This window comes from Xenopus laevis, chromosome 5L (assembly GCF_017654675.1).
Source record: "Xenopus laevis strain J_2021 chromosome 5L, Xenopus_laevis_v10.1, whole genome shotgun sequence".
In the NCBI taxonomy this organism is placed as follows: Eukaryota; Metazoa; Chordata; class Amphibia; order Anura; family Pipidae; genus Xenopus; species Xenopus laevis.
Window position 1 is genome coordinate 32,662,727 of NC_054379.1, and position 26,467 is coordinate 32,689,193.

Sequence of the window (26,467 nt, forward strand, 5' to 3'; positions counted from 1 at the left end):
ACAATCACAACCTCCTGCAAGGCATTATGGGGAGGGGAAAACCTGACTACTGCTACAATGGTAAGTATCCTGGAGTAGTCAGGATGAGCAGTGCAGAGAATAGAAAGGGTTCAAAGCATTTACATTTCACAAAGAACTTTTCAGATCATTGCAAAAAGTTTCTTACAATTAAACTTCCCCTTTAAGTTATATACTTGCACATATGGAAATTGATGGACTGAATGTACTAGCGAGCAGGGTTATGCTTTATACAGGTATGGGATCGGTTATCCAGAAATCCAAAAACCTCTTAATTGTGGGAAGACCAAGACTCCAATATAATCAAATAATCCATATTTTTATAAATAATTTCCTTTTTCTCTGTAATAATAAAACAATTCCTTGTACTTGATCCCAACTAAGATATAATTAATCCTTATTGGAAGCAAAACCAGCCTATTGGGTTTATTTAATGTTTACATGAGTTTCTAGTAGACTTAGGGCATGAAGATCCAAATTACAGAAAGATCCATTATCCGGAAAACCCCAGGTCCCAAACATTCTGGATAACAGGTCCCATATCCTGTATGTTAATACAAATTTATCATCAATAATGTATTTGTTTTGGCACAAACATGGATAATGTAATCAAGGTGTAAGTTATTTAGTCCTGGGTCACATTAGGGAACTCAATTCTATGTCTGCTGTATATACTAGGGATGCACCAACATCCACTATTTTAGATTCAGCCAAATCCTTCATGAAAGATTTGACAGAATACCGAATTGAACCCGAACCCTAATTTGCATATGCCTTTTTCAGCAGGATTCAGATTTGCACAAAACCTTTTGCAGGGCCAAACCGAATCCAAATTCTAATTTGCATGTGCAAATTAGCATAACTCCCAACATTTTGGAAATAAAAAGAGGGACAGAAAAGTTGCACTGCACAGTGCAGCGAATTCTTTTGACCATGCCCCTTTTTGTGACCACACCCCCTAATTACCATGTTCATTTTAAAAAAATTGGGAGGTTAAGTTTGAACATATTTCTGTGTTTTTTTTAGTTATTACAGTTTTGCTAATGAAGTTGAATTGCCCTTTAAGCTGTGAGTCTAACTTTTCCCAAGGGACCTGTTATCCCATATTGTTACAATTATGAATTTGCTTATCTAGAAAATGTTACAAACAGGCCCGGACTGGCAATCTGTGGGTTCTGGCAAATGCCAGAGGGGCTGCTGTATAGTTCCATAGAAAGTTACCATATAGTGGGCTGGTAGGGGGCTGTTTGGGCCTCTGTGTACTTGGAATGGCAGGGCCTATTCTGACTCCCAGTCCAGACCTGGTTACAAAAGTATCTTATCTTCAGCTGTGGCTGTTCCAGGCTTTCTGCCAAGTGCCAATTAAGTTAGAAACTTTGTATCTTTTTCTGGCTTTTCAGTACAGAGAAAAACTGGACTTTCCAGTACAAATGAGGGACTGCAAGTTGTCAAAAGAGGGACTGTCCCTTTAAAATGGAACAGTTGACTCTATGAATTAGAGTCGGGAAAGAAAAAAAAATTACTTCCTTGTTTTGTGCTGAAAAAAGTCACCTGATTACCTTCCCGCCCCTAATATGCAAATTAGGATTCTGAATCGATTTGGCCAGGCACAAGGGTTCGGCTGTATCTGAATCCTGCTGAAAATGGCCAAATCCTGGCCGAATCCCAACCTGAATACTGGATTCGGTGCACCCCTGGTATATACAGATATTCTTCCATTATAAACGACAACTGTAGGACATTTCTCAGTAAATTGAGTTAAAGGATGGAGGCAACAAAATCGAAGGGGTTTTATTCTAGGCACATATAGTATATACACGCACTTAAGGGAGAAGAAACAGAAATCATACATGTTCTGCTGATGCTGAAAGGCTCCCAAATTATGAAATAAGAGCAAATCAAATGAATAGTTTGAAGGGAAGCCTGAGAGAGAGAGAGAGAGAGAGAGAGAGAGAGAGAGAGAGGAATACTAATAATGCATGGGAAGCTACATGGAAGTCATTGATCCTATTGTGTCAGACAGACGTAGGGCAGCAATATTCATGTGTTGTGTCTGACTCTGTACAAAACCCCTACTAATTCTACTGCTGGGCACATGGAATCTTTGCTCCTAATCCAGAAACGTAGCAGTGGTAGAAATATTTTCTCCTACTTCATCTGAATCATCCTTCTTTGTCGCATCTGCCGGTACAGTCTGCATATAGATAAAGTAAGAATTTTGATTTCAGAAACAAAGGTTAGAGGACCAGAAACATTAAAAAATGAAAAAAGGACTAAACCCATTGTATTCTACAGAGCTTATCCGTTATCTGCTTTGTAAGCTTTCCCTATTTGCTCTATTCAGATTGAATTTCTGCCCCTATGGACACACAGCACCTTAATTATATAAACTATAGTAGTGAAACAGTTTGTTTTTTTAGCACTGCTGGGTAACAGCACATTATATTTAGAGGAAGAGAAACACCAAAAAATTAAAGTGTTTCAAAGCAATGAAAATATAATGCACTGCTCTACTGCACTGGTACAATGGTGTGTTTGCTTCAGATACACAACTATAGTTTATATAAATAAGCTGCTGTGTAGCAATGGGGGCAGCCAATCAAAGCGAGGATTCAAAAAGAGAAAAAGCACAGGATACACAGCAGATAACAGATAAGCTCTGTAGTATAAAATGGGATTCTCCAGAACTTATCTGTTATCTACTGTGTATCCTGTGTTTGAATGGCTGCCCCCATGGCTAAACAGCTGCTTGCTTATATAAACTATAGTAGTGTTTTTGAAATAAATACAGCAGTTTTACCAGTTCAAAAATAAAAGCAAAAGGGCAGACTGATATTGGCATCAATAGCCATTACATTTACACATAAAGTAAAAATTATTGAAAATGTGTATTTAAATAACACAAATAACATTTGTTTTACAATCCAGAATTTTATATTTGGGCCCACATCCCCTTTGAAAACCAAGATTTACATCTCCCTTTAATATGTATTTTAGCTGCACATGGCATCCATGGAACCAATCAGATGTTTGCTTTCATTGTTCAACCTGCAGCAGGCTGAAAAAAAGTCAGTCATTGATTGGTCGCAATGGGTTACTGCCCAGGTGCATATTTACCCAGTGTTGAAACTAGGGCGGCATTGAGAATACATCCCTGTGGCCATTGGTGAATCTGAAGCCACATGGGGCAATTTCCACACCTTAGGTTAGGGTAAGGTTGGTCAGATTCACATCCGCATCTGCACATCAGTGATTAAGGGCACTCCGGGTCGGACTGGGGGGCCCGGGGCCCACTGGGGCTGCTGTCGCTGTGACCTGCAGCAAGAAGATTAGCACAGGGAACAGGACTAGGCCAGAGGGGCCCACAAGAACCAGGGGCCCAACTGTTTTTTTCCTGGTACCCTGCAATCCGACCCTGAGAGCACTAGTCCTGGACTTGCTGCTATTTGCCCAAACACCAATACATATAGTGTATTTATATCCAACTACATTAGCATAGACTCATGTTTCTGTGTATGACTAAGGGCAGAACTACACGGATGATTTTAGCTGCAATACCTTCCGTTCTGACGTGCTGAGATGAATCGCAGGTGTCACGTCGAATGCGCTGAATCTAAGTAATAGGTTAATAAGTTAAGTAATAGGAATGTTGGTTATGCATCTGACACGACTGTTGGATGAAGATCACCATGCCGGTCAGTCGTGCCGTTTCAGATGCACGCATCAACAACATCCGACATTCCTATTACTTACCTTAGATTCGGCGCATCCGACGTGACGCCTGCGATTCATCTCAGCGAATCGGAACGGAAGGTATTGCAGCTAAAATAGTCCGTGTAGTTCTGCCCTAAGACTTCTTCAGGTTCATCAGTCTCCACATATTCATATTGTACCTCAGGGTCTTTCTCCGGCACAGTCTCTTCTTTCATTTTATCAACTTCAGTCCCGGAGGCTGCTGCTTCTCCACCGGCTTCACCCTCTTTGCCAGTGCTACAAAAGCAATAAAAAATAGCAATAAATATGTATCTATATTCATATATACAAAAGACAGAGATAAGAAGAGTTTGCCGTTTTTATTTGTTCTGAATGTATTTATTTTAAATCTGTTCCATTCAATAAAAAATAAATGTCAGAAAAAGTGGCTTCCTACAGGGGGGCAGTAGAAATGTCTGCAGGGTTACTTCTGACATAGAGCCGTCTGGCTTGAAAAATTGCTGTGAAAGTAAAGGCAATTTTCTTCTTGATTGGAGTGCTGTTGGGTGGGATGTCTATGGTTATGGGTTACTTTTGCTACTGTTTGAGGCTTAGCAAAGAACCATAAGTGCAGCCCAGCCCAGTCTATTGCTTCCTTTAAAAACAGCTTAAGCAGGGAGTTTCTTCTTAGCAGCTGACCCTCCTTTGAACAATATTTTCATGCTGATTAGCTTTTTAGTAAGGAGCCCCTTTAGGTTGCACCACTGTGCTCCATCATGAACCTTACCCATAGTTAAAAATGTTTAAAGGGATCCTGTCATGGGAAAACATGTTTTTTTCAAAATGCATCAGTTAATAGTGCTACTCCAGCAGAATTCTGCACTGAAATCCATTTCTCAAAAGAGCAAACAGATTTTTTTATATTCAATATTGAAATCTGACATGGGGCTAGACATTTTGTCAATTTCCCAGCTTCCCCCAGTCATGTGACTTGTGCCTGCACTTTAGGAGAGAAATGCTTTCTGGCAGGCTGCTGTTTTTCCTTCTCAATGTATTTGAATGTGTCTCAGTGAGACATGGGTTTTTACTATTGAGTGTTGTTCTTAGATCTACCAGGCAGCTGTTATCTTGTGTTAGGGAGCTATCTGGTTACCTTCCTATTGTTCTTTTGTTTGGCTGCTGGGGGGAAAGGGAGGGGGATGATATTACTCCAACTTGCAGTACAGCAGTAAAGAGTGATTGAAGTTTATCAGAGCAAAATCACATGACTTGGGGCAGCTGGGAAATTGACAATATGTCTAGCCCCATGTCAGATTTCAAAATTGAATATAAAAAACTCTGTTTGCTCTTTTGAGAAATGGATTTCAATGCAGAATTCTGCTGGAGCAGCACTATTAATTGATTCATTTTGAAAACTGTGTTTTTCCCATGACAGTATCCCTTTAAACAACCTATTAAAGGGGGTGTTCACCTTTATGTTAAAGGAAAACTATAACCCCTAAATGAACACTTAAGCAACAAATAGTTTATATCATATTAAGTGGCATATTAAAGAATCTTCCCAAACTGGTATATATATTTAAGTAAATATTGTCCTTTTACATCTCTTGCCTTGAATCACCATTTCGTGATGGTCTGTGTGCTGCCTCAGAGATCACCTGACCAGAAATACTACAACTCTAACTGTAACAGGAAGAAGAGTTGAAGCAAAAGACAGAACTCTGTCTGTTAATTGGCTCATGTGACCTAAAATGTTTGGTTTGTTTGTGTGCACCGTGAATCCTACAAACCCAGGGGGCGGCCCTTCATTTTTTAAATGGCAATTTGGGGTAAAAAAAAATGGTCATTTTCCAGTTTGCCCATAACAACAGTAACATCATCTCACCAAGAACCAATATTTAGAACTTACTCTGTTTCCACCGGCTTATCACCCTTATCATCCCCTTGCAGTGTGACTGAGACTGACTCTTTCCCGGGCTCCTCTGCTGTAGGACTGGTAGGCGCCTCTTCTGATGGGGATCTGGTGAATGTAAATGTCATTTAAGAACATCTGGTTTTACAGGAACAAAGTGTAGTAGGACTTGTATATATCAAAGGACCCTCTCACCACATTCACTTGGAAGAACTTCAAAAAAGCAATGGCGGAAATTGAAAAATGTCTATATGGCACAGGTTAAATAGTGGATAACGGATAACACCATTATGTTCTACAGAGTTTATCAGCTGTATAACCTGGGCCTTTTCTCCTTTGAATGGCTGCCCCCATTGCTACACAGCAGCTTATTTATATAAACAATAGTAGAGTTTCTGAAGCAAACACAGCAGTTTAACCAAAGCAGGGCAAAATATAAACATTATATTTTTATTACTTTAAAACACTTTCATTTTTTGATGTTACTGTTCCTTTAAATCTGCCTGTATCTGGTCACTTTAATGGGGTTGTTCACCTATAAATTAACTTTTAGTATGATGTAGAGAGTGATGTTCTGGGACAATGTGCAATTGGGTTTAAATTTTTCATTATTTGTGGTTTTTGAGTTATTTACCTTTTAATTCAGCAGCTCTTCAGTTTGCAATGTCAACAATCTGGTTGCTAAGGTCCAAATTACCCTAGCAACCATGCATTGGTATGAATAAGAGACTGGAATATGAATTGGAGAGGGTCTGAATAGAAAGATGAGTAATAAAAAGTGGCAATAACAATATACAGTATTTGTAGCCTTACAGAACATTTGTTTTTATAAGGGGTCAGTGACTTCCATTTGAAAGCTGGAAAGTCAAAAGAGGATGGCAAATAATTAAAAAACAATTCAAAATAAATACTGAAGACCAATTAAGAAGTTAGCCATTCTATAGTCAACTGAGAGATGAACCACCCATTTAAGCTGCCTCCTCATTCTCCTCCAAGGAAAACCAGTTTATCTTTGTTATGCCAAGTTCCTGTTTATTTTGAAGAGAATTTGGGGTAAAAAATAATGTCATTTTCCAGCTTGCCCATAACAACAGTAACATCATCTCACTAATAACCAATATTTAGAACTTACTCTGTTTCCACCGGCTTATCACCCTTATCATCCCCTTGCAGTGTGACTGAGACTGACTCTTTCCCGGGCTCCTCTGCTGTAGGACTGGTAGGCGCCTCTTCTGATGGGGATCTGGTGAATGTAAATGTCATTTAAGAACAGGAACAGAGTGTAGTAGGACTCCTAGATATCTAAGGACCCTCTCACCACATTCACTTGGAAGAACTTCACCAGAGACTCATCTGCTTCATCCATGGTTACTACTCCAGCCTATTTCTACTACTTCTCAAATTTAACACTCACAATAACACCCTCCTTCTGATTTATTCTGATCTGTGTGAGCAGATAAGCTGCAAATGGGTCTAAAGGGCCTGAATCAGCAGCTTAAAGGAGAAGTAAACCCTTGCTACTAAAATTCCCTACCCCCTACTCTACACAGACCCCTCCCTGCTCCCCCCAGCCTAGGTGGTACCTTTGCTAAATGTCTCTAACTCTTTACTTACCCCTCGGTGCAGATTCTGTCCAGCGGAGTTCATGGGTGCCGTCTTCTTCTCTTTGGTAATCTTCGAGCAATTTTCTGTTTCGTGACAACTGCGCATGCACCAAAACTCACGGAAATTGCGAAATGAAGGAAGAAGCCCGAAGATTACTGAACAGAAGAAGATTGTGCCCATGAACTCCGCTGGACAGAATCTGCACTGAAGGGTAAGTAAAGAGTTAGGGGCATTTAGCAAAGGTAGCACCTAGGCTGGGGGGGCAGAAGGGAGGGGGGGGTCTATGTAGGGTAGAGGGGTAGGGGATATTAGTAGCAAGGGTCTAGTTCTCCTTTAAATCTGCCTGTGTATGGTCACCATTAAATTAACTTTTAGTATGATGTTTCATTTTTTATTATTTGTAGTTTTTGAGTTATTTAGCTTTTTACTCTGCAGTTCTCCAGTTTGCAGTTTCAGCAATCTGGTTACTAGGGTCCAAAAACAAGACTGGAATATGAATAGGAAAGGGTCTGAATAGAAAGTTCAGTAATAAAAAGTAGCAATAACAATACATTTGTAGCCTTTCAGAGCATTTGTCAGTGACCCCCCCCCCCATCTGAAAGCTGGAAAGAGTCAAAATAAGGAGGTAAATTATTAAAAAACTAGAAAAAAGAAAGGCCAATCAAAAAGTTGCTTAGAATTAATCATTCTATAACATACTAAAAGTTAACTAAAAGGTGAACCACCTCTTTAAGCTGAAGCAGAGAACACCTAGGCACGGGCATTGTCAGAATACATTCATGGTCATTTCGGAAGCAACAAAATATAAAGAATTGATTATTTTCATACAAACAACTAGTAGTAGGTTTCTTTGCAAATGTTATATTGTGAGGAATCCCCTTAAGTACTATTTTGCTTGGGTGATTAAACTGGGGGTTATCCACACCCAACCCCTTTCCCATGTAAGTTATTGAAACAGAGAAAGATAAAAGAAGAACAAGACAATCCCATTCATTTCATGCACTGATTCAGCCCATTCCGACTTGCCATTTTCAGGGTCCTCGTTACTGATCCGGAAAAATCTGCTTCTAAAGCTTCACTATCCCAGGAACAAACCAACAGGCAGTGACCCAGTTCTGTCATTGGCTTTCAGTGCTTTAGTCATGTGTTGCTAATGATCCGTCAGCTTGTGTCTAACTGTCACCTGGAAGCATCACTGTCCCTTTACCCTTTTATTATTACTAGAGGAAAACACATGGATTTAAGGAAATCTGCACTCACATGTCTTACCTTGCTCAAACACATGCAAAGCCAATTAAATAAATATTTTTTACTAAGATAAGACGTATGAGTGTGGATTCCTTTCACTACATGGATATCCATTATTTTGTGCATGGCACCCAGTTACAGGGCTTCTGATACACATGAGAAACACTTTGCATAAAAGGAATACTAATAAACAAAGATAAGATGAGTGGGATTCAGGTACCAGCACCAAACATATTATGCACATGAACGATCTTTTTCACCTGGGAGCTACATTCAAATATAAAATGGAGCCACACAATCAGGGGCGTAACTATAGAGGAAGCAAACCCTGCGGTTGCAGAGGGGCCCAGGAGGGGTTGGGGACCCATGAGGCCCTAATTCATATACAGTTTCAATAAATATTAATAAAACAAGTCAACCTCTAGACATTTTGGGGGCCTGAAAAATTATTTGCTGTGGGGTCCAGAAATATTTAGTTACACCACTGCACACAATCATAAAAAGTTTCCTAGGAATTGCCAATTATTATGTATCTTGAATTGGTGCAGCGATTTAAGTGCCCACTTTTTAGCCACACCCCATAACCACTCCTTGTTTTCCTAAATACAAGTGCAACACAAGTTTCCCCTTCCTATCCCCAAGGCAGAAGCATGTCCTTCAGGTGGCACAGACAGAGCAGTACTTATTTGACCATTTTTTGAGCAATTTTTTGGGTTTAATCGGGTACATTTTTCACATGGGGATTATGCGAGCCATACACAGAGATTTTAAAAGTTAATAACCGCTCACAGGGACGTTTCATGGGGTCAGTTTATCATGGAGGAGGTCTTGAAACAGGGACAGATGATAAGCTTTATTTGGTAATGCCCATATCATGGAGTGCAAGCCTACAGGATGCTTTATTTATACTTGTCTTTATAACCTCCAACACTTGCCTCCAAGCCAGGACTGAGCACCAACTTTTAGACCACTGAGAGCAACATTAACGGGGGTAGGGAGCAACATTTTTCTCATGAGCCACTAGTACAATGTAGGTCAGTGATTCCCAAACAGTGAGGCTGCCCCCCTAGGAAAGCCAAGAGCCACGATTGTAGGTTCCAGTCTGAAAACCAGAGGGAGCTTTGAGAGAATGTCTGTTTATGCATACCTCCCAACTGTCCCGTTTTTAGAGGGACAGTCTCTTTTTTGACAGCTCAACTCACAGTTCCTCCTTTGTACTGGAACTGTACTGTACACTGAACAGCAAGAAAAACAAAAGTGTCTAACTTTATTGGCTTTTGGCAGAGAGCCCACAACAGCCACAGCTTCAGATAAGATACTTTTGTAACAATTTCGAGATAAGCAAATAAGTAATTGTAACAATATAAGATAACAGGTCCCTTGGGAGAAGTTAGACTCACAGTTTAAAGGGCAATTCACCTTTATTAGCAAAACTGTAATAACTTAAAAAACAAACAGAAATATGTTCAAACTTTCATAACCTGCCAAATTCTGTAAAATGAACATGGTAATTAGGGGGTGAGGCCACAAAAATGGGCGTGACCAAGAAAATTGTCCCTCTTTTTATTTCCAAAATGTTGGGAGGTATGGAAGCTAAGCTTAACGCGATACTGTCATAGAAAAACATGGTTTTTTTTTCAAAATGTCTCAGTTAATAGTGCTGCTCCAGCAGAATTCTGCACTGAAATCCATTTTTCATAAGAGCAAACTGATTTTTTTATATTTAATTTTGAAATCTGACATGGCGCTAGACATATTGTCAGTTTCCCAGCTGCCCCCAGTCATGAGACTTTTGCTCTGATAAACTTCAATCACTCTCTACTGCTGTACTGCAAGTTGGAGCGATATCACCCCCTCCCCCCAGCAGCCTAACAACAGAACAATGGGAAGGTAACCAGATAGCAGCTCCCTAACACAAGATAACAGCTGCCTAGTAGATCTAAGAACAGCACTCCATAGTAAAATCGGCCAGATTGCCTAGGGCGCCTGGCCGGCCTAGCCCAGCTTTGATCATAGCCCTTATTTTGCAACACCCCCAGAACTATTTTCGTGTTTGTGTTGCTCCCAAACTCTTTTTACATTTGAATGTGGCTCACAGGTACAGATGGTTGGGGACACCTGGTTCACATCTTGCTGACTGAAAGTCAGAAATTGCCACACAAATGTATCCCTGTTCTTACTACACCAAGCAGTGAGGAACATACTCTTGGAGATAAATAGTCTAAAATATATGTATAAAAAACAATTAGTAAAAAAACAATGTTTAGAATACTTACTTGGTTCCATTATCCAAATTCTGAGGCTCTTTCTCAGCTCCAGGGGGGACAGGTTTGTCTTCTACAAAATTATTCCATTTATTTCTGGTCACAAATAAGACTATAATGTTAATAAGTAATGATGCCAAGTTTAATATAATTAAAAAATACAGGTATGGGATCCTTTATCCAGAATACTGTTATTCAGAAAGCTCAAATACCAGAAAGTCCATCTCCCATAGAGAAAATAATTCTTATTGCTTTAAAAAAATTATTTCTTTCTCTGTAAAAAAAACAGTAGCTTGTTCTTGATGGCAACTAAGCCTGAATCCGTATTGGGTTTATTTAACGCTTGCATGTGTTTTAATTTTAAAAAATGATTTCCCTTTTCACTGTGGTAATAAAACAGTAGCTTGTTCTTAATCCAAACTAAGATAAAATTAATCCTTATTAGAAGCAAAACAACCTGATTAGGTTTATTTAATGTTTAAATGATTTTCTAGTAGACTTAACGTATGAAGATCCAAATTACAGAAAGATCCATTATCCAGAAAACCCCAAGTTCCCAGCATTGTGGATAAGAGGTCCCATACCTGTACTATAGTTAGTCTTGATCATTTAAAAAAAAAAAAAACCTTTGAGCACAGGGGATTCTAAATTTATATTCCAGGAAATGTGGTGGAAAATGTTAATCGTTTTGGGTCTTTTCCCATTGAAGTTACAAAATGTGCGCTGGCTTATTGTAATCAAAGAAAAGTGACTCCCTGGAATTCCCAAACTTTAACAGTAATGCCGCTCAAAACCCTTCGTGCTATAACTTAAGCCATAAACTCAGTCTAAGGAGTTAGTAGTGGGTGAATAGTCACGGGTTGTGATCTGATCTGTGATCTTTTTTTTAGGGGGAGGAACCAACCATTACCAACAATTATGGGGACGAATGCGTCCCCATTCAATTACACCAGCTGCGACGGCACCTTTTTCACCGGCGCGCTAGGAAGGGGAAGTGTAGGAGGGCGCTAGGACCGCGCGGCCGCCTGGTCGGACCGCGCGGCCTAGGGGCGGCCGGTAAACAAATCTGGCACTGTACAGAGAGCCACATGGCTGAGCTATGGGGTTTCCCAGGGGCTGGGGCCAGAGCATTGTGGATGCAGCAGGGCAGATAACGGAGGATACCACAAGGTGCCGCTGCTGCGCCACTTTACTATAAAAGGGAGAGCCACGTGCTCAGACAGCCATTACAGATTTCTGCTTTCTTACTGCTGGATGTTACTTCTTGGGGGAGAGAGTAAATTTAACAGCCAAGATGAAGAGGCAGAAGGCCTCTGAGGCTGGCGTAGGCGACCCCATGCCTGGGAGCTCAATCAGGAGGGTCTGAAGCTCCGGATTTTCCAAACTGAATGTGGAAATTGCTTGCGCTATAGACAGTGCTGGGAGCTACAGTTCAGCTACGGATTCATCAAAGCTGCATTTCTTGGATAAAGATTCTCATTACTGTGGATGCCTGTTTCCGCTCTGTGTGAGCCTGCCAGCTCTGTATTCGAGCCCTTGGGTGAGTCTGCCTGGGGAGAGTAGAGGAAAGGGAAAAGATCCAGCAGGGTTTCTATTGTGTCACAGGCTGTTTGTGTGCCTGCCACGTGGGAACCAGTACCTTGTCCATCAGGAAAGGTACTTGGAAAAATAGTGCTAACTGGACCATTTGTGCTCTTGTTGGGAAAAGGGACAGACTCTTTGTCACCAAGGGAGTAGTGCAGGACTTTGCCTGGTAGGGAATTACCAGGATAGGACTGCCACAGTGTCACCAGGGTAGTGGGACATGCTTTTACATGCATATGTGTACTTTTATAGTTATTTCCCCTTTAATCTGCACTTCTGCCTTGTATAAAGTTGATATTTTTATAAAGAAAGTGTGTGTATTGAATGTCTTCCTAATGGCGCCACCCGCATGTGTATTCCCGGATCCGATTAGGTGGAGGCACTGCCAGAGAAGAGTTTTCCCAGTACCCTTTCACCTAGCAAAGGGGACTCAGGACCCAGGGCTGCCATCAGAAATCACGGGGCCCCGCACAACAAAATTTCCTGGGCCCCCCTCGCCACCCTTCCCTTAGTATGAAGGCCACACAAGACACAGGCATTACACAGGCATTAAAACATTAAGTGCCCCCCTACGAGTTAAAAAAATAACTTTGGTGCCCAGGCCCCTCCTACAAGTTTTGGTGTCAGGTGGTGGTTAAAGAAAAAAATCATTTGTGGTCAGGCCCCCACACATTTTAAAAATAAACAATGAGCCAGGGCCCCCACACAAATTAAAAAAAAAAAATAGCCAGGGCCACCACACTTTTTTTTAAAAAACAACAATTAGCCAGGGCCCCCACACATCTTCAAAAAAAAAACTAGCAAAGGGCCCCCACACATTTAAAAAAAAACAATTAGCAAGGGCCCCCACACATTTTAAAATAAACAATGAGCCAGGGCCCCCACACATTTAAAAAAAAAAATAGCCAGGGCCACCACACTTTTTTTTAAAAAACAACAATTAGCCAGGGCCCCCACACATCTTTAATAAAAAAAACTAGCAAAGGGCCCCCACACATTAAAAAAAAAAAATTAGCAAGGGCCCCCACACATTTTAAAAATAAACAATGAGCCAGGGCCCCCACACATTTAACAAAAAAAAAAAAATAGCCAGGGCCACCACATTTTTTTTTAAAAAAACAAGAATTAGCCAGGGCCCCCACACATCTTTAAAAAAAAAAACTAGCAAAGGGCCCCCACACATTTAAAAAAAACAATTAGCCAGGCCCCCACACATTTAAAAAACAAACAATTAGCAAGGCCCCCACACATTTCAAAAAACAATTGGTCAGGGCCCCCACACATTTTAAAAAAAAAAAAAATAGCAAAGGCCCCCCACACATTTAAAAAAAACTATTATCCAGGGCCCCCATACATTTAAAATAAACAAATAAACAATTGGTCAGGGCCCCCACAAGTTAAAAGAAAAAAAAAACTGCACGTACCTTAGCCAGGGAGTTCAGATGCCGGTATCTTCAGTTTCTTGTGCTCTGATTCGCCAGTGAAATGTAAGTCCCGGTAAACCCGCATGGTGATTGGTTAAAGTAGAGGGGAGGTTCAAACTTCTCCCAACCAATCCGCATGTGGCTTTACCGGGACTTACATTTCATGGCGAATCAGAACACAAGAAGCCAGTCATCGGAGCTCTGATGCAGGGGCCCGGCTGTGCAAGTAAATGCAAGTAAGTGCAAGTTAATGCAGCACGGCCGGGCCCCCCTTAACTCCCCAAACCACCAGGGCCCGGGACAACAGTCCCCCCTGTACCCCCCTGATGGCGGCCCTGTCAGGACCTGTAATTGGTAAGAAATGGTATGATGTATAACCTTTGGCACAGGGGGTGGCCAAAAAGGGGTTACACTTGTATCTCTCTTTATAGGCTGCCTAAACTGTCCAACCAACAATGCTCCATCACTATTTCTTTTAACAAATCATTTCTCTCATACAAAGCCTTCTAAAGCATTTCCTTTTGTGGGACTGGCTTCCAGGACTGGGTTCTGAACTTTCCTACATTTTTAAATTTTTTACACAGTTTGGTAATTTCCAACTTGTCTGCCCCCCATAAAAATTGGTGTGTGCCTGTGCTTTCGCCATTGCATTAGTGCAATCTGACAATCAACATGTAAGTTCAATTAATTACCAGCCAAATGTCCTATGGGATGAACAGTTGGATACCAGGTACCCTGATGTGTGTGGCCAGCTAACATATTTTATATCTTCCTTCTACCAGACACTATGTTATGATGCAGAAAATGGAACTGGCTCCTCTTTCCTTGCTCAAGCACTGAGCAAAATAAAAAGCATTTAGGGTAGAGGCAAACGAGGCTACTGGGGGAGATTAATTGCCCAGTGACAAATCGCCTCTTCTTCTGGAAAATAATCGCCTCCTCCTGCCTTTGTACCAGCTAGAATGTAAATCGCCATGGATGGCACTCGGAACGCCTCAAGAGCAAACTTCGGACAACTTTAGAAACCATTCCAGTGCCATCCTGCTACATCCTGCTACATTCTAGCCCGCACAAATTTTTGGGGAGATTAGTCACCAGAAGAAGAGGCGATTGACTAATCTCCCCCAGTAGTCTCGTCTGCCACCACCCTTAGTAGTTACTTAAATCCATTTTTTGCAAAGGTTTCACAGAAACTAAGCAAATTCAGAAAATCTGCAAATCCTCTGCATTAAAATTACCTTATTATCATATAAATGGAAACACCTGCAAGCCACACAGCCAGCAGAGCACCCAGAGCACCTATGGCACCTCCAAGCTCTGCTCCATATCTCAGAGAAAATGTCAGCGTTTTAGACAGGGAAAATTCCACAGGTGAACCGAACAGCTTGTCCAGATGTTGCTGAATATTCCTAATATTGTCTGTCAGATTCCTGAAAATTGGCAAAAGAAATTTAGATATGCAGCACAAAAAGGCATGATATTTGATATTCTATATATATATATATATATATATATATATATATATATATATATATATATATAATCGGTTTTTATTTTTTCTTTATTTATCTTTTTATCCAGCAGCTCTCCAATTTGCAATTTCAGAAATCTGGTTGTTAGGGTCCAAATTACCCTAGCAACCATGCATTGATTTGAATAAGAGACTTGAATATGAATAGGAGAAGATGCGAATAAAAAAGACACGTAATAAAATGTAGCAATAACAATACATTTGTAGCTTTACAGAGGATTTTATTTTAGGTAGGGTAAGTGGAAAAAGTCAGAAGAAAAAAACTAACCAACTGACCAATTAAAAAGTTGCTTTGAATTAGCCATTTTTTAACATATCACAGGTTAATGGAAAGGTGTGAACAAACCATTTAAGGGCACGGAGGTGAACAAAGAAAAATGGGATAAAGAGAAATGTAAATGCATAAGGAGAGAGGAGGAGCAGAGAGTTATGTAAATATAAAATTGGATTATAAAACTAAGGTAATTACAGTATGTCTTTAAAGTCGTTTTTCACTTTCCAAACACTTTTTCCAGTTGCGTTGTTTTTAGATTGTTTGCCAGAAATAAGGAGTTTTTTCAGTTGCTTCCATCTTTTATTTTTTACCAAAATTTTACCAAAATTTTAGTTTAATGTTCCTGACACTGCTGTTTCATTCTTGCAGCTCAGTAATTCAAGTGCAGACTCTGAACTGTTGCAATTTGATACATTAGTTGATACATTTCTCAGCAGCATCTGTGGAATATTCGTAACTATTGTATCAGTTCTAACAGCTGCCTGTAATGAAACTCAGGGATTCTGCTCAGCAGGGACAAAGATAAGAAATGGATTGACTAAAGCTGTGCTGTCCAACTTCTGTTTTACAGAGGGCCGGAATTGTTCTGGCCTACGTGGTGGAGGGCCAATAATGGAAGCCAGTTTTGACCACACCACTCTAAACCACACCCATGTTACCACAAGAATGTTTAAGAACATATCCAATTAATGGTGGTAGCACCAAATAACCAAATGGTTGGTGCTCACTGCAGGGATATCACTCATATGTAAATAATTTGTCATATTACAAGATACCTTTAAAAAAAAAAAAATTATTTTTCATATTATAAAAAACCCTTAAATACATATGCCTCCTCCTCCTCTGTGAATAACACAGCAACGCCCAGCACATGATTACACACCTTATGGGACAATTTCCAAATGCTAACAAACCCACAGAGCAAACCCTACCAGGCTCATGTCCCACAAGTAGCGTAGGGCAGACAGAGTATGGCACACACAGGGAGCATAGGGCAGGCAAAGTATGACACACACACACACAGGGAGCATAGGGCATACAAAGTATGGCACACACATGGAGCATAGGACAGGTAGAGTATGGCTCACACAGGGAGTACCTTGCCTCAGGGGCATCTCCCCAGAAGTTACAAGGAGCGGCAAAAAGCCGCTCCTTGTAACTTTAAGAGCCGAATTTCCTTTTTTCTAAACCGGAAATTTGGCTTTTCTAGCACAGAGAGTGAAATTTCGCTCTCTGCAATAGCGATGCGCCCACCCAGACCCCTGTCTGCGATTTTAAGGTAAGTGCGACGGGCAGGGGGGGTGGCATTTTAAACGCTGCCTCAAGCGGCAAAACAGCCTGGAGCGTGCCTTCACACAGGAAGCATAGGGCAGGCAGAGTATGGCACACACAGGGAGCATAGGGCAGGCAGAGTATGGCACACACTGGGAGCATAGGGAAGGCAGAATAGAGCAGGAACCTACCAGGACCGCTCTGAACAGTTCATACTGTGCTACATACAGTGACACAATGTTGGTGCCACTCCAGCAGTTTGTATGAGTGTGATCAATGTGGGCAGTTTTAGCCTGGATCTGAGGTGTGAACAGTACAGGGCTTTAGGGGTGTGAGCAATAGAGGTGTCACAAATATGAACAATGCAGGAGGTTACTGTCTAAAATTGAGGCTAACAATGCAGGGACCAGTTAATCTCAGTACAGAAACCCTTTCAAGTCACAGCAGACAGACTTTTATGTGGGGGGCCGCAGGCTGCCAGTTATACAGCACTGAACTAAAGAATAAACCGATTCCAGTGTCAGTGACCACACCTCCCAGAGCTGCTTTAGAAGACACAAAAAAATTAAAAATTTACACTTCAATATTAGAAAAATAGTCACAAATAGAAAACAGTAACTTTATTTCTGGTGAACAAGCTAAAGTCAACTAAACTGAAAAAATTGTTGGAAGGTGAACAACCCCTATCATGACTGCGGCGCTTATATATATCACATATAACGACATACAATACATACAATTACTTACTTCAGCACATCTTCTTCACGCGCCACATGGTTATTCTTATCTACAGCTTGAAACCAAATGGTTGTTATTTCTCCTCTCATTCCACCACCTTCTGCAGAACTGGAAACTAATCGTATCCATATGTTGGAATGGAGTATGCCTCCTATAATACTGTCAGATGAATAATATACATAAATACATTACTCACACAGAGTCAGGTAATAGCCTACCAATTTGGGGTAACCCATAGCAACCAAATAGATTTTTGTTATTCTAGTTGGACGTTTAGGGTAAAGGCAAATAGTATATTTCTCTTGACTCCCCCAGAATGACAGGGGCCACTCAAGGTTTATAAAAGTGTAAATGACACATTATAGTATTATTATATTATTGTGGGGTTGGATGTATCTGGTAGAGCCATTCCTAAGCCGCAGTGAAGGTGAGATGTAATTACCTATTGACTTTCCCAGATACTCCAAGAGCCCAATCTGGAAGGCGAATTACGCTGAGATTTGGGAGGAGTTGCTGTTCTAAATATCCTTTAAACAAATGGCTGAGATATCAGTGCTTTATATAATCTGTGACCTTGTGGAGCTGGAGAGGCCCTGACCAAATGTTGGACCACAACAAGGTCATACGCTGTTCTACTATGTACAATATAGGAGGTTTTCCTATAAAGATTGGAGATGACCAAAGTGTGGCCCTCCTGCTACAATAGAACTGTAACTTCCATCATCCCACAGGCAGCCATATTTGCTATAGCTGCAATTGTATTGCAACTTCAATATCTGTCAGATTTGGGCCCCAAACCTTCCTGTAGTGCCACAGTGCCTCTCATTTCTTAGTCCTATAGCACCCAGGATTAATGTTCATTCTTTTCCCCTAAAACCGTTGATATCAAACTCAAATAAATGGCTATTTCTAAGGCACAGACAGTGTCCCTTGAACCTTGCTCCATACCTAATAATATTTGGAAGCTGCTGCTCAGTGATTTTTCGTGTCTGATTAAGTTTAAGGACCACTAGACCATTATGAGAAGAGCTGAAGGAATCTTCAGGATCCACTCTTATCTATGAGAGAAAAAACAGAGTGTTTTATAAAGTCATGAACAAACAGATTGGCTCCCACCATAGGCAACTGGCTCTTCACCACAGATGCAAACCATTGTTATACTGGAACTCCCCCTCCCAGCTGTTTTCCCCTTCCCATTTAGGGATTAGGATCTGTTTAAATATTCGGCCAAATCTTTTGCGAAGGATTCAGGGGTGCGGCCAAATCCATAATAGTGGATTCGGTGCATCCCTAGAGGAAAGGTTTGATGTTGCTGAACGTTAACTAACACCATACAGTATATATACCCCATGTAGAAAGAAGCAGCTGGTGCTTCAAGGAAAAGTAAACCTTAAAAAGGAATTGATGGGGGGTGCTATTCTAAGCACTTGCACATTCATTATTTATTTTCCTTTAATTCCATGATATTAAGGAATACATGTACTGTTAATATGAATGAATTTTGTTACAACAGCGCCACCTGCTGGTCAGTTTCCCACCATTCTGACCACCAAGTAGTCAAGGAATTTTTCTCACATCTTTCCTAAGCAGAATAACATCAGAGCAGTCTCTATTTCTCTCTCTTGACTACTTGGGCAAAGTGCAGCTTCGCCGCACTCCGCCAGGCGTAGTTTCGCCAGCGCTACGCAAAAACGGTAGCAAAGTTGCGCTGGTGTTAATTCTTCAAGCAAAGCGAAGTTGCGCTAGTGATGCCTAATTTGCATACGGCGCCAAGTTAAAGTACAATGGACGTATATATATAGCAGCAAATACATTAAACTACACAAGCCTGGGAAAGCTTCATAAAATAAAATAGAGTTGTTATTTTGCCCTATACATGTGCCCACTGTATAGTTTAGGTGCCATATGTAAGGAAATGTAGGGGAAAGGAGGGTACCCCCAAAAAAATTTACAATCTTTCTCAGCCTATCACCCTTAAAAAAGTAAAAGACGCCAGCGTTTTTTGGGACTTAGAAAAATGTCAACTTTTTTTGAAGCAAGCCCTACGCAAGAGGAACGTTCAGTAAAATGCGCAAGTTAGTGAATTAGCGTAGTTACGTCACTTCGCCATAGTGCAAATTCGCCTGGCGTAAGGGTGCGAAGTAGCGCTAGAGTAGGTCTACTTCGCTAGCGAATTTACGCCAGAACCTGTTAGTAAATCAGCGAAGTAACGAAATGACGTCACGATGGTGAATTTGCGCTAGTGTTAGCCACTTCGCGCTTTAGTGAATTTGCCCCTTGGTGTTCAGAATGGTGGGAAACTGACCAGCAGGTAGCGCTGTTGTAACAAAATGCATTCATATTAACAGTACATAATATCTTGGAATTAAAAGAAAATAAATAGTGAATATACATTGCAGAAGTGCTTAGAATAGCCCCCTCATTAATTTTACATCCACTTATTTTAAAGGTTTACTTATCCTTTAACTTTCCTTGTCCTTTCCACCCCTACTCAGGGTTTAATAAATTCCTAAAAATGTGTTTTTAAAAGTCCGATTTTATTAAAAAAAAATCACAATTTTTTGCATTTGGAGTTTAGTAAATAAGCCCCTAAAAGTAATGTAAAGGTGAACCACTATTTTAAAAAAATTTAAATCAGGGGATGCAAAACTAAGGTTTCACTGTAGATACAGTACTGACATTTAGACCACTGTATAAACAAACCCATCCGTCCTCCAGCAACAACAATAAATCTTTCACCCTTCAGCAAATAAACACCAAAATATTCTGTGTGCTGTTCTCTGTGTTGTTAACCACGCGCTGTGATATCATATGATTTCATTGTTATATTAAATAAACGTTATTGACTAGAATAAAGGGGTGGTTCATATAAGAAGGAAAAAAAATAGCAAAGGTAACAAGAAAGGCTCTAACGTAGAACGAGCTCCAATTTTGTGTGTTTATTACTTCACTTACACTTGAAAAAGAGCCTATTGGGCTTGAACCATGTTGTGGTGATAAAAATACAAAAATTGTAGCTAGTTCTGACTTACAGTCTTTCTTGTTACTTTTTCTAGTTTGCTGTTGTGGGTTTAAACCTGTGACAGAGATGCAATACAAGAAGAGGTTTTGATTTTCTCTTCCCCCTTAGTGGCTGGTCAAGCACTTTGGGGGTTATTTACTAAAATCCGATTTTATATTGTTTCAATAAAAAAGCTTGACCAAACTCCTATCCCCGATTTTGCCTTATTTATCATTAAAATAGCTCGGAAAAAAACTCAATAACATTGAGCGAAAACCCTAATTGTACAATTCTTTCTTTTGGGTTTTTGGCCGAAAACCCTGAATTTTTTGGATTATCGGGCTAAACCCAGCGCAAACAACAATATCGTCAAATTGGGATAGGGACGTCTCCCATTGATTTATACAGGACCTCAACAGGTCCGAGATGGTGGATTTTTGGATTCAGGCTTTTCACAGCATCAGGGTATAATAAATCTTGCAAAAATCAAAAGTTTTTTTTCCATGAAAAATTTTAGATTTTGCCCCAAAAAGCCCGACCAGAAAAATTCAAAGTTAAGTCAATAACTCCCTTCATTAGGGATGGGCTAATTTTTTCATCTTTTTTTGCTGCAAAAATGACGCCCATAGACTTGTATAGCGGCGTGTGTCAAAAAAAAGACACGCGACGCATAGACTTTAATGGGCATCGGCGACATTTCGGTGTCGGCGAATTTTTGACGAGACGGGTCAAATTCGTCCATATTCGCCTTCATATTAAAATACACATTTGGTAAGATGTAAATATCCCTATTGTAAAACAGCTTGCATTGGCTTCAAATTTTGGTTGTGTTTTTTTTTAAATTTTAAAATGTACATATTTTGTTCTACTCACGCTTGGAATGTCAAATTCTATTTGGTTGCCAAGGCTGACTAACCCTAGCAATTACGGTTGAAGTCAGGATGGACTATGAATAAGAACAAGATAAATAACAAAAAATAAGAAAAACAATAAATCAGAAACCTCACAGCCTATTTTTTTTTTTTTAGCTCCTGTGGGTCAGTGACCCCGTCAACCCCTGAACACTGCCCAAGGAAGATTAGCCTGTGTGAGACACCAAAACAGACAGCCTAGAAATCATCTGAGCAAAATAGAAGGCACATTACATACATCTATTGCTTCCATATTATTACCTTTATTTATATTTAATATATATATATATATTATTACATGCATTGGCTTACATACTGTATGCCTCGTCTACTATTCTGCACATATAGCAAAAACACAAAAGCCCTGTTACACTAATAATGCAGTACAGGTATGGGACCTGTTATCCAGAATGCTCAGGACCTGTGGTTTTCCATATAAGGGATCTTTCCGTAATTTGGATCTCAATGATTTGAAGTCTGCTAAAAAATAATTTAAACTCATTAGACCCAATAGGATTGTTTTGCCTCCAATAAAGAAGTATTAATTATATCTTAGTTGGGATCAAACACAGGTTACAGCCTTCTTATTACAGAGAAAAAGAAAATCATTTTTAAAAATGTAAATTATTTGAATACAATGAAGTCTACGGGAGACTTCCATACCTGTACAAGCCTCCTTAAAAGGGTGGTTCACCTTTAGGGTAACTTTTTATTATGTTATAGAACGGCCAATTCTAAGCAATTTTTCAATTGGTTTTCATTATTTATTTTTTATTGTTTTATAGTTATTTGCCTTTTTCTTCTGACTCTGTGTAGCTTTCAAATGGGCGTTGCTGACTCCCTTCTAAAAAAACAAATGCTCTGTAAGGCTACGAATGTATTGTTATGGTTACTTTTTATTACTGATCCTTCTATTCAGGCCTCTCCTATTCATATTCCAGTCTCTTATTCAAATCAATGCATGGTTGCTAGGGTAATCTGGACCCTAGTTACCAGATTGCTTTAGATGCAAATTGAAGAGCTGCTGAATAAAAAGCTAAATAACTCAAAAACCACAAATAATAAAAAATGAAAACCAGTTGCAAATTGTCTCAGAATATCACTCTCTACATCATATTAAAAGGTATCTCAAAGGTGAACAACCCCTTTAATACTAGGATAATGTAATTATTACATAATGATTTTACCTGAACAGTGGATTGGTCAGAACGGCCAGCTGAGTCTGAAGCCTGAACTCTTAATGTGTATATTCCAACTTCGTCTGGAACAGAGACCCCATAGATTTGTCCCGTATGGTTACTGATATCAAACTCATTCCCTGATTGGTTCAGCAGTCTGTAGGTAATCAACGTGTTTCCTTCAAGTCCCGATTCATTTGCCTGGGTTATAAAATAAATGAGAATCCTATTGGACAGATCCCCACTAGATTCCAACAAGGAAAGGGTCTTTGCACAATACAATGACATACGGACAAGCTGCTCCTCATTTACTCTCTTGGTTACAAATATAGATATTCATATTGTGACTCAGTATTGTGACTGAATGGACATGTGACCAAGCATACATGAATATTATGGTATGAAAACCATGTAATGGATATGAGCAAATGTAAAATATCTTCCACGATCCAGCCACAAAGCAACCAAACATTCAGAAGCAGGCCCGGATTTGTGGTGAGGCCACAAAGGCCTGGGCCTAGGGCGGCAGAATATTAGGGGCGGCATGTTGCCCAGCCACCTCCCGGGAGCACAGCTCCCCAGCGCTCCAGTGCAGACACGCATGCGCGATCGCACCGGAGGGGGGTAATCGGGACGGGCGCAAGGACCGCGTGGCCTCTGGGCGCCCGTCTACTAAATCCGGTGCTGTTCAGAAGTAGTTTATTTCGATACACATGGATACAGCCTTACGCGTTTCGTATCCTTAGGATACGTAATCATAGGCCTATGATTAAGTATCCTAAACTCTTAAAGGCTGTATCCATGTGCACGGAAATAAACTACTAATCATCTTACAAGTCTGTCTGGAAGATTGGTCTTTGGAAGTGCCTGCTGCATTTTTCATACGCTTTAGCCGCTACCTCAGCTGAAGGTTTCTTGGCGGTGCACCTGGACCTCTCCTCGCAATTGGTGAGTCTTTACACGTTTGAGACCTGAGAACTTCAATATTTACTGCTTTCAACCAGTGTTCATTATTTAACATTTAGAAGTGACAGACAGATAACATAAGGATAAACACATATAAGAAATACACAAACACGACACACATACAGATGCCATGTCTTACATACCGTCACTCTGACAACTGGAGACATCGGTGGGACGGATTTTAAAATGTTTACACTATAAAAATGCTTCTCAAACTCGGGGCCCTTGTTCATCGCTTGCAATAATCTCTGTGAGGGAGCCATGGCTGTAATGAAAAAAGGGGATATTCCCTATTAAGTACAAGACTTCTTTTAGCCTGCATTTAACCTCTATACTATACTATACATTGCATACGTTTTATATAGGATATAGGTGTGTTTGTACGTATCAGGGTTGAAACCATTAAAGTCAATGGTAAAAATTGTAAAACCAAAGTAAATAAGAAATCTACTACCCAGTGGCTACTATTTAGCACATGCCCCAGCTGGCTTCCAATTTACAAATGTTGGAAAGAGGGACAAAATATCTGACACGTGTAAAGAGGTGAAAAATTTTTGACCATGCCCATTTTGTGACCTTAAATACGTGTCCATTTTACAAAATTAGGCAGGTTATGGAGAGTTTGTTATTTCAATGCACCGTAATAAAGTTATGGTTTGTACTGACAATAAAGTATCCTTGAATCCTGTTTCTTTACTTGACATGCCATTCCTCTCCCTGGATTTGTGCATAATGTTAGGAGAAGCACAGAGTATAAAATGTCACATCCTAACTCAAAGATTCATAGGGTAGAAAAATGGAAGTTCTTCTGTACACAGTTCTAGACAATGCTTTATTCTTGTTATACAGTAAATGGGCGGATCCCACTATCTCCTTAATGAAAATAAAATGTGGAAAGGTACTGTAAGCACAAGTTTTGTGCATTATGAGGTATAGAGGAAAGTCACATACAAGTATGGGATCTTTTATCCGGAAACCCGTTATTCAGAAAGCCCTGAATTATCGGCATCTCTGTTTTAACCAAATAATTACAAATTTTTACACATATTTCCCTTTTCTCAGTACCTTGTACTTGATCCCAACTAATAATTTTTTTTAAAGGTAAAATTTGTATTGTTTTATAACACATCAAACATAAAACAATACATATGCTAAAATGCAGTTGATTTTCTATTACAGAGCTTTGAGCAGAATATTTACATTAGTTAATACACTTAAGCAGTGATCCCCAACCAGTAGCTCATGAGCAACATGTTCCTCACCAACCCCTTAGGATTTTGCTCCCAGTGGCCTCAAATCAGGTGCTTATTTTTGAATTCCAGGCTTGGAAGCAAATTTTAATTGCATAAAAACTAAGTATAGTGCTAAGTACAGCCTCTTGTAGGCTGCCAGTCCACATAGGGGCTACCAAATAGCCAATCACACCCTTATTTGGCACCCCAATGGACTTTTTCATGCTTGTGTTGCTCCCCAGCTCTTTTTACATTTGAATGTGGCTCACAGGTAAAATAAAGGTTGGGACCCCTGATCTAAATTTTAGTTCAAACATTTATACATCTAGATGCAGATGTTACTTCCCAAATATCTATCATCGACATTGAACAGTAACAGCATGTTCTACATGAAATTGATACTTTTTTGACTTTAATATTATATATGTTTCTTTTCATGTTAGGGAGCCCTGCCCCCCCCAGCCCCGCCTCCCACCATGGACTTGCTTAAGTTGAAAGTACCTAAAGTGGGATAGATTGGGCTCCCCCAGTTTTTCTTTGAAGAACTCGTATGAGCCAAATGTGGCACCATCCAGCATATCTTGTAAACACCTGATGTATTTACATGGCCAGTAGAGAAAGTGATCCCAACTAATAATTATTAGGAAAACAATCCTTTTCTGTTGAGTTAATGTTTGTCAATTTTTAATTGATTTAAAGTATGGAGTATATTATATTCTATATTACAGAAAGACCCCTTATCTGAAAATCCTCCATTCTAGATAACAGGTCCCATACCTGTACAAGGAATTACAGCAGAGGTTTATGAGCAGGAACCAACGTTTCATAGCAAAGCTGTAGTTTCTTAGAAAGCAGACAAACTTGATTGTGATTGGCGTTTGCAATGACAAAAAAGGCAAAACCAGGATAGGATGTTAATAAACGTTAGAAGACTGGCTGTGACAGGAAAAAATAACAGCAGAGTATTGATAAATATCAGACACTGATTACGAGCTGAGGGGTCAGTGACTGTGTATATTTTACACAGGGAGCCATTGATCCAATACATTGCTAAGGCAACATAATAGCATGGACTTACGTCGACCTTGGAGAGGAACAGTAAATAAAAGTAAAATAAATCCTTTGAAATATAATTCCATTGGAGCGTGAAGATCCCTGCTCATATAGAAGAAGACAATCTGCAACAAGTAGACAATCCTATTATAAAGTATAACGCCCTTGCGTCTGGTTGATGTGGCTGTTCATTTCTTCTGAATCTTTCCATCCAATCTTAGTCGTGAAACCTGTACCAATTCCCCCATCCCCTCCCCATAGACTGTGTTCAATCCAGTCAGCTGCTCAGTTGCCAGTTGACAAGCAGGGCTGATTAATTAAACAAACAAACACATTTCGATTATGTAAACACTTCATTTTCTTTGGTTTGTCTGCTAAAACTGGGAAAAGAAAACCCCAAAAGTATATGAAATCCTTATATATGGGCTTATGTAGGTCCATTCAGTCTAAAGCAAATGAGATGTTGTCTGGAGTGGGCAAGAAGCAATCAGTGTATAGTTAAAGTGCCATACAACCTATGAGTAGAATCTTCTTTCTACTTCTCCTCAGGCTGGAATGTATCT

The 26,467-nt window shown here is 40.0% G+C and overlaps 1 protein-coding gene across 3 annotated transcripts; it reads right to left on the reverse strand.

Annotated features, from left to right (window-relative positions):
- Positions 1-1,784: 1,784 nt before the first annotated feature.
- On the reverse strand, positions 1,785-26,153 carry LOC121393626. Of its 3 annotated transcripts, XM_041562649.1 has the most exons (12): positions 25,930-26,151; positions 25,629-25,711; positions 23,763-23,884; positions 22,663-22,854; positions 18,512-18,621; positions 17,573-17,722; positions 14,987-15,178; positions 10,753-10,836; positions 6,756-6,866; positions 5,621-5,731; positions 3,912-4,008; positions 1,785-2,212 (listed from the first exon to the last, which is right to left on the reverse strand). In XM_041562649.1, the coding sequence occupies exons 3-12, from the start codon at positions 23,880-23,882 to the stop codon at positions 2,129-2,131; spliced, it is 1,251 nt and encodes a 416-aa protein (XP_041418583.1). In that variant the 5' UTR covers positions 23,883-23,884; positions 25,629-25,711; positions 25,930-26,151; the 3' UTR covers positions 1,785-2,128. The 3 variants fall into 3 exon arrangements, with proteins under 3 accessions (XP_041418583.1, XP_041418582.1, XP_041418584.1); XM_041562648.1 differs by lacking the exon at positions 25,629-25,711 and having other exon boundaries at positions 25,930-26,150; XM_041562650.1 differs by lacking the exons at positions 5,621-5,731; positions 25,629-25,711 and having other exon boundaries at positions 25,930-26,153.
- Positions 26,154-26,467: the final 314 nt, after the last annotated feature.

What these genes read in the sequence shown, in the direction of transcription:
- LOC121393626 (XM_041562648.1), bottom strand. Translation starts at nt 26,014, where the DNA reads ATGAGCAGGGATCTTCACGCTCCAATGGAATTATATTTCAAAGGATTT. An exon ending in TCCATTTATATGATAATAAG is followed by an intron (nt 10,837 to 14,986) that starts GTAATTTTAATG and finishes ATTTGTGACCAG; the next exon opens with AAATAAATGGAATAATTTTG. An exon ending in AATTTGGATAATGGAACCAA is followed by an intron (nt 6,867 to 10,752) that starts GTAAGTATTCTA and finishes TACATTCACCAG; the next exon opens with ATCCCCATCAGAAGAGGCGC.